The 12,312-nt window shown below is 38.6% G+C and overlaps 1 protein-coding gene across 6 annotated transcripts in view; it reads right to left on the bottom strand.

Moving 5' to 3' along the window:
• Nucleotides 1-12,312, bottom strand: part of LOC133842699 (capon-like protein) — a 63,307-nt gene that overhangs the window by 3,819 nt on the left and 47,176 nt on the right. For 3 of the 6 annotated variants that reach the window (XM_062275901.1, XM_062275902.1, XM_062275905.1), the window contains 4 exons: nt 5,330-5,534; nt 1,737-1,843; nt 568-738; nt 372-494 (listed from right to left, as the gene is read on the bottom strand). In XM_062275901.1, the coding sequence (XP_062131885.1) occupies nt 372-494; nt 568-738; nt 1,737-1,843; nt 5,330-5,534 (606 nt within the window). Of the gene's footprint in view, nt 1-11; nt 39-371; nt 495-567; nt 739-1,736; nt 1,844-5,329; nt 5,535-5,703; nt 7,316-12,312 lie in introns of those variants that run through there. The other 3 variants (XM_062275904.1, XM_062275899.1, XM_062275903.1) reach the window with 3 other exon arrangements.

Here is a 12,312-nt window from a genome sequence, read left to right as displayed (position 1 = left end):
GGTGTTGGAAAGGGGGATGCTTGAAGTCAATAACACTGCTGCTTAACTCGATTAATGAACAACAATACGAACAGCAAACGAACAAACAAACAAACAATGAGAGAGTTAAGTGAAAAACGTGCAAACGAAAACGCAATAAAGAAAAAAAAGAAAACATAACTCGGCGGGCAGCAAAAAGTAAAATAAACATGCAATGCAAAAATATTTTCATTTCTTCAATACAATTCATTATCGAATACGATTCGATTACTTCGCTTCGCAACCAAAATTATGAAGGCATAAATCAAAGCGAAATTTGTTTTTCGAGGGAGGAGCGCAAAGGAGGGCAAACAACATAAACTCTGCAGTTAAGTGACGAGACTTTGACTCACCTGTGGTGCCATTCCAATGTTCGCCGAGGTCAGCCCGGCGCTCTGTTGCTCGTTGTAGGCTCCCAAGGAGGCGAGATGTTCGAGTAACTCTCGATTTTGTTGCAGCAGCTGTTGAGTGCGCGCCTGTGAAGGAAATTATAGGAGAGAGGAGGAGGTAAGTACAAGTCGAGAGTAGTTGACTTCATCTGGTATTTACCTGCGCCTCGATGCGCGCATTTGTCTCCGAGATGAGCTGCTCACGCACTAGCATCAATTGTCCCAATGCCTGACGCGTCTGCTGTGCCTGTGCTTCCAGCTGATCCTTCAGCTGTGTAATCTCAGTGCGCGGTGATGACGGCGATCCTGGTGATTTGTCCTCCACATCGCACTAGGAAAGAATGAAGAAAAGATTTCAAATTCCGTGTTTTCTTTACCTCATACTGTTATAAATTCCGCAACTTATGTGCACTATTTATAATTTATTTTATTTATAGTTCATATCTCGCCAACTTTTATTAACTGTGTAAAAACTATGCCAGGAAAACTATTTTGAAATTCTTTACGTTGTTTACATTTCATTTCAAAATAAAATAAAAGTATTTTTTTATGTTTAAGCGTCACGAGCTTTCTCGAAAATTACAGCGAAATGTATTATTTTTTATTTGGCGCATGCTGAGTTTAGTACACACAAGACGTATACTTAATTTTTAAGCGTTGCGAAATTTCTAGAAAATTTTGATGAGCAAATTTCCGAATTCGATTTAAATCAATTCTATGGTAATTGAACATATAAATGCTCCATTTGCTTTGTTATATTTTTAGAGAATTCTAAAATGTATTTATATTTATTTTACAATTATAAATAAATATATAAAGAGAGAGAGAGAGAGAGAGAGAGAAAAGGGCTTAGAATTTATTGCAATTCTATGCGATTTGTTGGCTTTGCTTTCTATTTTTCTATTTACACAGCGAACAATGAAATATTTGTTTACATTGGTTTATATTTAATTATTTTGCGCATGTGATGTTTATTTATATTAAATGCACAATCAATTTTTAAATAGTCACGCGGTTGAATTGGGGGAACTTTAAAAAAAAAGTGCCTTCAAATAATGTGAATTCAAATGTTATTTTATTGTCGACGCCTTTGTTTTTAGTTTAGGGTAAACAAAGCATTTGTTGTTGGTGTTATTTTTGAATATGAAATTTATAGAAATGAGCTAAACGAAATACAGACTCGTACTCTAATGGGTTTTTACTTTGGTGGGCCACTTTATGGCATTTTAATTGTTAAATTCTTGAATTTAATATGCTGATAAGTGCTTAATAATTACTTCAATACTATTTGATAGAAGTAGGGGAATTTCTGCGCAGATTTCTACTCACCAGCAAGTTGGGCGATTTGCGTAGACTCGACTGTGTTGGCAGCAGCTCCAAGTGGTTTGGCCTCTGTGGTTGCGTGTGGTTCAAATCGGGCGTTATGGCCAAGTGATCTATAAATAACGGAGCAGAATGGTTACAGATTTAGTAAACGCAGCTACGAGTTGAAGCCATTTATCAAGGTCGCACTCACACACACACGGTCTTACACACACACATACTTTCACACACTGTTGTACACCTGCTGTTCCTTTGGTCAGCGGCTTTTTTGCACTTAATTTCCACTTAATTACAGCAGCTTGATTTCAATATTTGTTTTGATTATGCTGCGCATACAATAAATAATGATATAATTATACACACCCCACTGTTGTCGTCCCCTTCGCCCCCCTTCGTCTCCCTTTAACATCATTTCCCACCCAAGAGTCCTGCATAGTTGATTGCCGTGTTTATTTTGGGTATTGTTCGCTTGATATTTGATTTGTGTGCAAATATTTTAACAATTTTCTGAGAGCTGCTGCAAAAACTGAAATTTAATTTTCACCGTAGTTTTCCATTTTGGTTTTTGCCGTTGCGCGTGTAAATGAAAAGTGGCCAGCGATGATGTGGAAAATCGTAAAATTCGTAACGTAAGCGAGGGCGAGCGAGACAGAGAGAGATCATATAAATATTTCTGCTATTTGGCGCTCACCTCGCACCTGAGTCGGAGGCTGAGGCTGCTGTGACTGCTAATAACTGCGTATTGTTTCACTTGAAAGCATTTGAAAAATTTTCCCTCGGCATTTGCAATTAGTTTGACGCATTTAATTGTTCATACAACTAAATTTTGCCACTCACACCTCACTGAATATTATTTGTGAAACAAGGATTTCGAGCTACGCAAGGTTAAAACTACGTCTACAAAATGATTACGCATGTGATGCACATGTTTTACTCCAGCTATTTTCGTACATCGATCCATCAAGTTTACAATCGAAATGACCTAATTACGAATTGAGTAGAAGACACAAATAATGCCTTAACATGCCAACAGCTGCAAGTCAACGCCAAACAATTAGTTTGAACAATAAAACAAGCTGTTAACATCAGTGCAAACAAGTGGCGAAAATAGACAACTTAAAAGTGCTCAAAGTTCTTAGAATTTCGCTTTCAACTTACAGCTTAGGATTATGTTAATGTCTATTTTGAAATTATTTATAATCATAGCAACAGGAGACTACAGTTAAATTTATTTAACTACTAGATTTCATCCAAAATTATAAAACAAATTATAAGCAAAACATTTCGGTATTATTTTTAAATTATACCAAATTAATATAATATATCCAAAAATGTATATTTGGTATATTGATATATTACAACTAAACTAACTAAAATATGCCATAAATTACAAAATATACCAGACGGTCAATAAAAGCAACTATTTTTTAGAATATTAAACTGAATGATCCAATCTCACCAATCACAAAGTCTTAAATATGTACTATACCAAAAATCGTGACCTTAGAACATATGAATTAATATACCAAAAAATACAAAAATATACGAAATGATACACATGGTATATTAATATTTAAATTTTAAATGTTTATTACATTTAAAATATACTAAATTATTCATGGGGTATATTGATATACTACTACATCTTAAATATACCGGATTGTCAACCAAGGCAACTATAAACTTATTTTTTAAATAATCTAAATCTAATAATCTAAACCTAAACCAAAATCAGGAATACCAAAATTCATGACTCAAGCTTTAAAATTACGCTTTATCGACTCTATTATTTTATACAAATTTGAATTTCTCTTTAAATTATTGTAGGGGAAAAACTATAGCATGCTTTTAAGCTGCATTTAGTAGTCAAGACCTTGTCCCTGACAACAGTCTCTTGTGACTTTTGATTTAATCGCTGAGCGATTATTATTAGGTTTTATTACTATATCATGTACATGCCATCTTTCAGCATAGACACAAAGGCAGCATCTGTTGCTCATAAGCTCAAAGCGAACACAACCCACATCGCACATCGCACATAGCACACACAACCCACAACAAACGGCAGCTAAGCGAAAATAATTTTTTTAAAAAGTCAACAGACGCCCGCAAAAATATGAATATTAACAAGTGAGCAGGCGTTGCCAAGAGATAATAGACTACAAAATACCCAGCAATAATCGAAATTAAAATTAAATAATGCATTGCATTCCTTTGACTAAGAACTAAGTATCAACTGTATTATTTCAATCATAAATTACAGGGTATTCATAATTAGACCGCCATATATAGAAAGAGCAGTAAAAATTTGTGCGGTTTGCAAAAGGCAAATAAATATATTAATTATTATTTTTGGCACACGACCGTCTTGGCCATGCCAAATGCCAAATGTTGAATGCCAATTGCGGTCTCCTGTATGCCGCCTCCAGAGCAGCCACGCCCACACGCCTATACACCACACGTTGACACGTGATTTTTGCGTGTAACACGGCGACAAAAGTTTCGGTTTTGTATTACAACAGGTAAAAGCCACGACGAGCTTGTTCAAAATGGCGCAGCGAATGAGCCAAACACAATACGTCTATAATCATCCATCCATCCATCTGTCTGTCTGTCTGTCTGTCTGATGTAGGCAGAAGAAGTCGCCGTCGCCCCATTCAACTCATACTCGAGATACTTGAATATATTAGCTATTTTCTGCGAATTTTCAGCGAATGATGTCGTGCGCTTGTTTTAGACGGCAGAAGAAACAACAGAAGGTGGAGAGAGGCAAAAGAAAAAGATGAAATTGAAATATTTCTTTCTGTTTGGTTTTACTTTTTTTTCTCTGTTGTTTTCTTTTTTTGTGCCCCTTCATTGCTTATTTCTTTGGCAGCGACGACGTGGCGTTGGTGACGTCAAAGTGCTTCGAAAATGGTGAAAAGCCGCTTTGAGATGATTGGAAAATTAAGGCAATACTCGTGTACGCGATGAAGTGTTTTTTTTCGAATTTCTGACACACACATGCTCAATATTTCAATGCTTTACATTATAGAAATACGTATTTTTTGTTGTGGTAATGAAATGTATTAATTTGTTTAATTTCCCCATTGCCATTCGCTTTTAATTGTTTATTAATTTTTTTGTAGGTGCTGCTGCTGCTTAAATTCTTAAATGTGCTATCGTTTAAAATGTCCTCTGCAGTTTACATTGTCTCTGTCCAAGTTGTGCTGTGCTGTGTAAAATGCAATTTAAATGCAAATTTTGTGGCTCGCTTTGCATCGAACTGAATTCGAAATTAAACAGCAACGAAATTTGCATTGCAATGCCAAAACTGAAACCCAATTGCAAAACTAATGCAGTCCAGAAGGGGCCACAAGTGGCCAGACGACACGAGACGAGACGAGTCGAATCGAGTTGAGTCGTTGGTTATCCCCAGGAAATGGCAAAGTCAGCGAGACAGTGTCAACGCCAGCTTTTCATTTATTTATTGCGAGCAACGACCGAGATGAGAGTGGGCGAATCGAATCGAATCGCATCGAGTCGGGTTATCAGACGTTTTATCATGTATACGAGTATGTCTCTGTATCTTTATCTTTATCTAAATGCTGTGCACTTACCTTTCTTTGGCGTATCGCTGGCGAGGACACAGAGTCCGCCATCATCGCTGAGCTGCTGCTCGCTTATTTGCTCCACATCGAGCAGCTCCGACGATGAGACATCGGAGCGTTCGTCATTGGGCTCCAGGGAATTCTTATGAAGATTAAATTTGTGGCACACTTCAAAGGCTTGTCCGACGGTGCGCACAATGCGCATGGCCTGAGACTGCAAAGAGAGAAGGGAGATATATGTTATACTAGATATATGTTGAATGGGTAACAAAACAATTAATATTAATCCGGTCGGCAAGCAATTAAGTGAGCCAAGCAGTTGGCAGAGCAGTAGCAGCAGCAAAAACAAAGCAAATTACGTATACGCCCCGTGGCGTACCCACCTCGGGATCACTTGCCGCATTGCCGGCGCAGGAAATTGCATCCTTTGTGCGATTATTGCATAAATTATCACAGTCCGACCCACAGTGCCCCATCGATGTGCGCTCCAATGGCGAACTGCGACGTCGCTGACGTTCTTGTTGTTGTTGCTGGTGTTGTTGTTGCTGTTGTCGTTGTCCTGCTCTGCGCTGCTGCTGCTCGGCGAGCAGCACGACAACGGGTGAGAGACCCGCCTCGATGGGCTCCCTAAAAGAGAGCTTCTTACGCGGCTTATCCGTCTTGGGCCGCTCCAGCATAATGCCTCCAGCCGAATTGCTGCCCCCGCTGCTCAGACTCGAGCTACTCTGCTGTTCGTAATGCGAGCAACCATCACTGAGACTCTTGCGACGCTGCAACATGTGTCGCTGCTCGGAGCGTTGATACAGCTGCTGTGCACGACGCAACGCCTCCGGCGAGGCGGCGTAGTGGTTGCTGGGCAACCGCTTGAACTTGAGACGCGCCTTCAGCACATCGCCGTTACCATTGCTGTTGCCATTGCCATTGCTCGTGGGCTGCTGCGGCTTATGCTGCGCTTTGCTTGCTGCCACCGGCTGCTCCTTCTTGATGAGATACACCGTGTTCTCGTCGTCGTTGAAGAGTATGTGACGCGGCTTACTGTCGATGTAGGTGTCATCGAGGAAACGCTGCGCTGCCAACGAGGATTGCACCAAAGCTCGAGGCGCCAGTTCGTTTTCATTTTCTACGCAGCCAATTAACTCGCGTATGTCGAGACTTTTGTTGCGTGCCAGCTGCTTCTGTTTGCGTTGCGCCTTCTTCGCCACCGAGAGCGGCGATTGCGGTGGCTTCTCCTTATGAGGTTTGTCCTTGTCCCCGACGAGAATGTCGCGTATTAAGCCACCACCGCTGCGAAAGATATTCCTGTGATAGTGCACCTCGGCTGGCTTGTCGCCCATCGCTTGTGTTTGTTCACCCAGTTTGCTGCACGCTGCTGTTGAAGTTGCAATCGCTGCGGCGGCAGCAGATGTTGCTTTGCTCCGACTGCGTGGCCAGGGGAGGAAGTCAAAGGCCTTGGTGATGGGACTGCGTGGATTGGAGGCATCGGACAAGTGTGGTTGCTGTTGTTGTCGCTGCTTGGAGGCAGCGGTCAACGCTAGACTCTTCTCGTGCTTCATGGCCAGCCAATGAACTGTTGCTGTTGCTGAAGGTCGAATCAAAGCGAATCGAATTGATTTGCCAAACTCTTTGCTAAGTTTGTCCCACACTCACACACTTTTCACTTTTCACGGTATTTTCTTTGCTTTCACCGAGTTCAATGCTGTTCACAATTCGGCGGCTGGTTCAATGTGCTGCCGATATTTGTTTTTTGTTTTCAATAATCGCGGCCAATTAAGAGACTATTAATTTCATAATTGTTTAGAGCTGTCTGTTCGTTATGGCTATTATAACTTTGACTGTGACTGTGGCTATTGCAGCTCCTTGGCCCAGGTTGTTCACACATTTCCAAAACATTTGTTCGCACCTTCAGTTCAAGTATACATTTTCTTTTGTTGCTGTTTTTTATGCGTATTTTTTTGAGTTATTTCCAATTATTGGTTTGGGTTTTCGTCTTGTTTCCTATTTTTAAACAATTGCGATTACTTTAAAATTATTTACTTTCTTTTTGCGAATTGCATTCGTTAAAATTTCTGCCAGCTGCATTTTCGGGTTTTTCTTGGTTCTTGCTCTGTTGTCAATCTCTTGTGACTTTTGTTTTGGTTTAATCATTGTCAGACATCAAAAATCTCCTAAAGTGAATGATTTGCATTCGTTTGAATTTATTTTGCATATATTCGCACTCAGTTCGCAGTTCGCAGTGCTCGATGCTAGCTTTTCGTTTCTGTTGATTTGCATGAATCAGCTGATTGCATTTTGACTGGCACAAAGACAAGAGTTTGAAGGTCTGCTCACAGCGCGAATTTAAACAATTCGTAAGAATTGTGCTTACTAATCGAACTAGTGGCGAGTTTCTCGCTGATTCGGAGAAAACTAATCTGCGCTAAGTAAATTTCTAAAATTGTCAAGCGTTTAATTTTGCTGAGATAACTTTAATATTGCCAAAAATAAGAATTAGCCAAGAAATCTATTTTTAAAGGCTAGCCTAAGCGCTCTATTTCAATTGTAGTTTGTAGAATAATTTAGTAATTACATTTTTAAATTAGAATTATTTTTGTTGTGAATAATCAAATCAAATCAAATAAAGAATTTTGTAATTATGAATTATATGATAATCAGAAATACTTTTACTTGTGATTAAAGATCACTTTTTATTTGTAAATGGTTTTCAAATAAATTATCATATTTTTCATGAGCATTTTTTTCACATTTGCAGAGAAAATTTATTTAATGCCGAAAAATATTTCAACTAAGAAAAGTATTGTTAAATTGACAACTTAAGTTTTCAACATAAAAATTACTAAACCAAAGAATAAATTTCCTAATAAGCATATAATAATTATATCATTACTAAAAAAAAAGAAATAATTTTCTCTTTAACATATAATAATTATATGAGATGAGTTTTGTAATCAGAGTTACTTAGAATTCTTAGTGATTAAAGATTACTTTTTCTTGGAAAAAGATTTTTAAATAAATTCTAATATTTTCGTAAGCATTCTTTTTACTTTTCGAGAGAAAATTTATTTATTTCAACTAAGAAAAGAATTTTTAAATTTACAAGTGAAGTCTTCGTTATTAAAATTACTAAGCAAAAGTAGGAATATTTTGATCAACATATGATAATTATATAATTATTAAAAAAGACGACGACTTTTGTAATTATATATTGAAGATTAATCAGAATCATTTTCTCACTGACTATTGAATATTTCTTGGTAGTAAACTTTAAATTTAAGTTTTTCAAATTCAAACATTTTTCCTAAGCACAGTTCTTCAATAAAAATTAGTTATTGAAAGGGAGGCTACACTCTCCGTAAAGGGTATTTAGAATTCAGCCTGTCGAATATGCCAATTTATTGGTAGCAATATGATTATGGATAGCGATGAGCATAAATCATTTTCGCTCGACATTTTCTTGGGAATCTTTCAAAGTGCCTGTTGCTGTTGCCAAGAGTCTGTGTTTGTGCTTGTGTCTGGGTTAGGTTTTGGTTCTGTATTTGTATTTGTGGTGAATCTTTTGCCGTACACTTATTTGCTTGTCCATCAATGTTAATTGTGCTGCTGAGCACTTTGTAGGGCGACAACAACAACGAGAAGGAGAATGAGAACGAGACAACAACAACTAGCAGCTAGTAAGCAAGATGGCATTAACGAGACATCAATTTGAATTATTTTGACAAGTTGCAGACAGAATTACTCGATGTTTGCACAACCGACATGAAACGGAATTACAAAATCGCCCGGCACTTAAAAATCTGATTTACATATATATAAAGCATAGAGATAACACACGCATATAGTATCTCGGTTTGGTTTTTGGTTAAATAAACATTGCGTATACGCAACGTGGCAAAGGTGTCGATTGATTGCATCTTCGTGCGGTGCTCAATTCAATTTGTGCTGACGCAATTGCCAATAAATCAAATTGAAAACTATAAAAAAAAGCTGAAAAGCAAGTAAAAGAAAAACTCTGCTGAATTGGCTCAAAGTGTGTGGCAATATGCATTTAGTTTCGAGTCACCACATCAAATGGAAATTTAAATAAATATAACATTGCTTTGGCTGGAAAACTACTTGAATATTTATGGTGCATGGTGTTTGCGAAAAGATCGTTAAAAAAACACAAAACTTTGTGCTTCCTTGCCTTTGTGCACACATCACATATTTATGTATTTATTTGATTTTTAATTTCCATTTTCATTTGACTTCTGCTAAAGCCAACGAAAGTCTGCCATATTCCATGTTTTGTTTGTTTTTTTGTTTTTTTGCTTTGCGCCTTTTCGTTTTTCTTTTGTCATAAGGGAAAATTTTACAGAAAATCTTTTGCGCCACGCACTCGGCTGCCCTTCCACACTCCCCGCCCCCGTCCTCTGCCACGCCCCAACGCATATGTAAACGGTTCGTTGCTCGGGCTCGTTTAGTACCGCATTTTAATGGCTCACACCCTGTGAAAATGTGGTGAAAGAGGTATGCCAACACTCGAGTACCGTCGGTCAGTTGTAACTGGATTAAAGGGTAACCGCTAGTCGTGCTTTAATCCAGTTTGCAGACACAGTTTATAGCGCAGTTGCTGCATGTTTACTGTGGCCATAAGTCGTGGCATTGGCATTGCCAGTAGCTGTGGCATCGGCAACCGCAGCAAGCAGCGGCAACCACAGGCGCCACAGTTGCTGCAGCTGCTTTTGCTGTTGCATGTTGCAAGTGGCGCGTTGCAGGTTGCAGTTTTACGAGCTGCATGTTTCGCACGTGGTTAAACCTGCATTTGCAGCTTCGACAGTTGCTAATTAACTTTTCATTAGACTCGCCAACCAAAAAAGCGCACTCGAAAAATTTCATTTACATGAAATCGTATATATATCCGAATATCTATATATCTGTGGTTGAAGTAGCCGCAGACTTTTGTATTTTGTTATAGTCGGTATACACAACAAATTGCAGCACACATCCTACATATCGCTCTCTCGCTCGCTCTCGTTGGTGTTCGATTTTCGAAATACTTTAGAGCAGGCTATTAAAATAATGGATCTATTTTGGGTTTTAAATGCAAAAACAAAGGCAGAAATAGCGACGGCAAAGAAAAGAAAACTCAACCGCAGACTAATTGAAAATTCGACTGTCGAGAATTTGTGGCTGCCATTTTGGGGCAAAACACATGTATATATATATAATATAATAATACGTATACGCAGCGTAATACTTTGCCAGTATGAATCAAACTCAAGTCTTTGAGAATTATAAATAAATAGAGAGCCAGCGAGAGCGATTCATAAATATGCCTTGGCACATCACGTGTTGATTAACCGTATTAATTATTTATTTATTTTGGCCTTTTTAACGCTACCTGTGGGCAATTCCCCTCATTAACAAAAAATGTATGCGTGGGCCGTCGGAAATGATGGAAATCGTAATGAAAATTGGAAAATTAAGTTCGATTGCGGCATTTTTACGAGTAATATGCATAAACAAGTTTAACAAAGTGCGTCAGTCCATTCTAACGATTGTTTATATTTATCTCGTAAATGGAACTAATTGGGTTTAATTATAGAGAAAAACTCTTTCTGTCTTTCTAGCCACTTGGGACTGTTATGCTTGACACGTTTTGCTTCTGCAATTCATTTTGCCGGTCCCCAAATTTTAATGATTTGTTTGTTGTTGTCATCTATACACATGTTATTATTGGTTTTTCTTGTCGTTTGTTGTTGTTGTTGTCGGTTTTTCCATCATCTTTGCTCTTAACTGATTGGCTGCTCGCCTGTTGATGGCGTCAGCAGCAATCCAAATCGCACCACAGCCCATGACAAACACTTTTCACATATTCTTTTCTATTCATTTTTTTCAATTTCATTTCGGATGATCTATGGACTAGCGAAATATTTTTGTTTAAAGCATCTGACATGCCATTGCCTGAATTTATTTAATTAATTCCTGTGACATTTTCCATATTTATATTTATCTTTTCAGCTGGCAGAAATTTCATTTCATTTTGCATTTTATATATCTGAGATTTGTTTGTATTTTACCAAAATATTTATTTTAGTTTTTTTTTGTATCACTTCACTGCACTTTATACACACATTAACACACACACTTATAATGCAAATTGCATAATTTTATTCGATATTAAAGTGTATTTTTTTTTTGTAGAGCATTCAACGCACGTCTGAAGCGTCGCACCGTCGAGAAGATACTGGACAATGGCCGATGGCAGAGACGATGCCAGTGGCGACGGCGATCTGTGATGGATCGCCTGTTTAGCCGGCGCGTTAGAGCTTTTCGCTTTTGGCCACCAACAAAAAAAAAAGCTTTCGGCACTCAGCTGTTAACGCGCTCGTATGTTTTGTTCTTCTTTGGACAGCAACACGCTGCGTTTGTTTTGCCCATTGTGGATTGTGGATTGCCTGCTGGGTTACCTCTGGGCGCCAGCATGGCGTATACGCGATACGCGTTTCTTGAATTTGTTGCTTTTTTGGCCATTGCAACGTTTTGCTGACGGCCGTTGTGACGTCACTGCTTTGTGTTTCGCGGAAGTAAACAATGGCAGTCAAGGCAGCAAGCAGGCAAGCAGGCAGGCAGCAACGCAAAGTGCCTTTTCATTTTCATTTATAATTTTTCACGTTGCGATTTGCTCTAGCTTACGGCTGCTTAGCCATAAATCAAGCGTTTTCAACACTTTGTCTGCTGTTTATTTTGACGATCCTGAGACGATCGCATAATAATGTGTACAATGTGCAAATTGCGTTGCACTTTCTGCCTGTTTATTGTCGTTAGTAGTCGCTGCACTTGCCACGATCCCCCAACTGACGCACACACGACGTATACGCAATAATGAAGCAACAAACACACGTGCCGCAGACGTGAGGCAAAAACTCTGTCTCTGTCTCTGTGCTGCTAACATATTCGGGCCTTAATTTACTGTCTTGCCTGTCAGACAAATTCGACAGACGCTGTCGCGTCGT

Source organism: Drosophila sulfurigaster, chromosome 3 (assembly GCF_023558435.1).
Source record: "Drosophila sulfurigaster albostrigata strain 15112-1811.04 chromosome 3, ASM2355843v2, whole genome shotgun sequence".
Classification (NCBI taxonomy): domain Eukaryota; kingdom Metazoa; phylum Arthropoda; class Insecta; order Diptera; family Drosophilidae; genus Drosophila; species Drosophila sulfurigaster.
The sequence above is the reverse complement of the archived record's forward strand: the minus strand, read 5'-3'. Positions and strand labels throughout refer to the sequence as shown.